At 48.7% G+C, this 1,023-nt stretch overlaps 1 protein-coding gene across 1 annotated transcript; it reads left to right on the top strand.

The window, feature by feature from the left end:
- Positions 1 to 264: 264 nt before the first annotated feature.
- LOC145095805 (uncharacterized) lies at positions 265 to 594 on the top strand. The gene has a single exon (XM_079033627.1). It carries the CDS (start codon positions 265 to 267, stop codon positions 592 to 594), a length of 330 nt encoding a protein of 109 aa, XP_078889753.1.
- The last annotated feature ends 429 nt before the right edge of the window (positions 595 to 1,023 follow it).

Here is a 1,023-nt window from a genome sequence, read left to right as displayed (position 1 = left end):
TCCTCCCTTCGAGATGTTGTATGCTGGGGCGAGGTTGGACGGTGGGTCATGGGGAGGATCCAACATGTTTGGAGAAGGCTTCAGACTGCTCAGATTCGGCAGAAAAGTTATGCCAACAAGCGTCGTTCAGACATGGAGCTCTAGGTCGGAGATATGGTCCTCCTGAAGGTGTCACCTTGGAAAGGTGTCAAACGATTCAGAAAGCGGGGCAAGTTGGGCCCCATGTACATTGGCCCTTTCAGAGTTGCAGCCCGGGTGGGCATGATGGCGTATAGGATGGATCTACCAGCCGAGCTTAGCCAGATTCACAGTACTTTCCACGTCTCCCAGCTACGGAAGCTCCTGGTAGACGACTCTACATTGGTGCCTCTTGAGGATATTCAGGTGGATGACAGCCTGAACTACATCGAGCGACCGATAGCCATTCTAGATAGGAGAACAAAGGCACTAAAGAACAAGGAAGTAGAGCTGGTGAAGGTGCAGTGGCTGCACCGCATGGGCTTGAAATGGAATTGGGAGCCGGAAGACGAGATGAGGGAGCACTACCCCGAACTTTTTCCAGATTCAACAGCAGGCTTCGATGACGAAGTCTAAAATAAGTGGGGGAGATTTGTAACACCCAATTCCTGGTACATATTTAAATTCAAGTAGTTTCACGTTTTGCCCTGGGACTCAGCGAGTTGGAGGCCCAACTCGTCGAGTAGACTCAATTTTGACCAGGAGGTTTTGTGACCTACTCGATGAGTCGGGGGACCAAATTGACGAGTAGAAGTTGTTTGGATGAAACCCAAATATTTAGGGTTTGCACCCTATTTAAACAACTTATCTCGTCCCAAACCAGCCTCCATCGTCCCTCTCACTTCCAAAAGACCCTAACTCGAACCCTAACCATTTATTGAGTGTTCTTGAGCTCTGTGGTGCCATTTTTGTGTGTTTGAAGTTTGAGGAAGAGAAGGAAGCTTGAGAGATCAAGAGGAAGTAAGTAGATCCAGAGATTTGGGCACACTTCCAGCTTATTTGAAG

This window comes from Lactuca serriola, chromosome 3 (assembly GCF_051521515.1).
Source record: "Lactuca serriola cultivar US96UC23 chromosome 3, Lser_US96UC23_V15, whole genome shotgun sequence".
Classification (NCBI taxonomy): Eukaryota; Viridiplantae; Streptophyta; class Magnoliopsida; order Asterales; family Asteraceae; genus Lactuca; species Lactuca serriola.
Note: the sequence above shows the minus strand (reverse complement) of the source record. Positions and strands in the feature narration are given on the sequence as shown.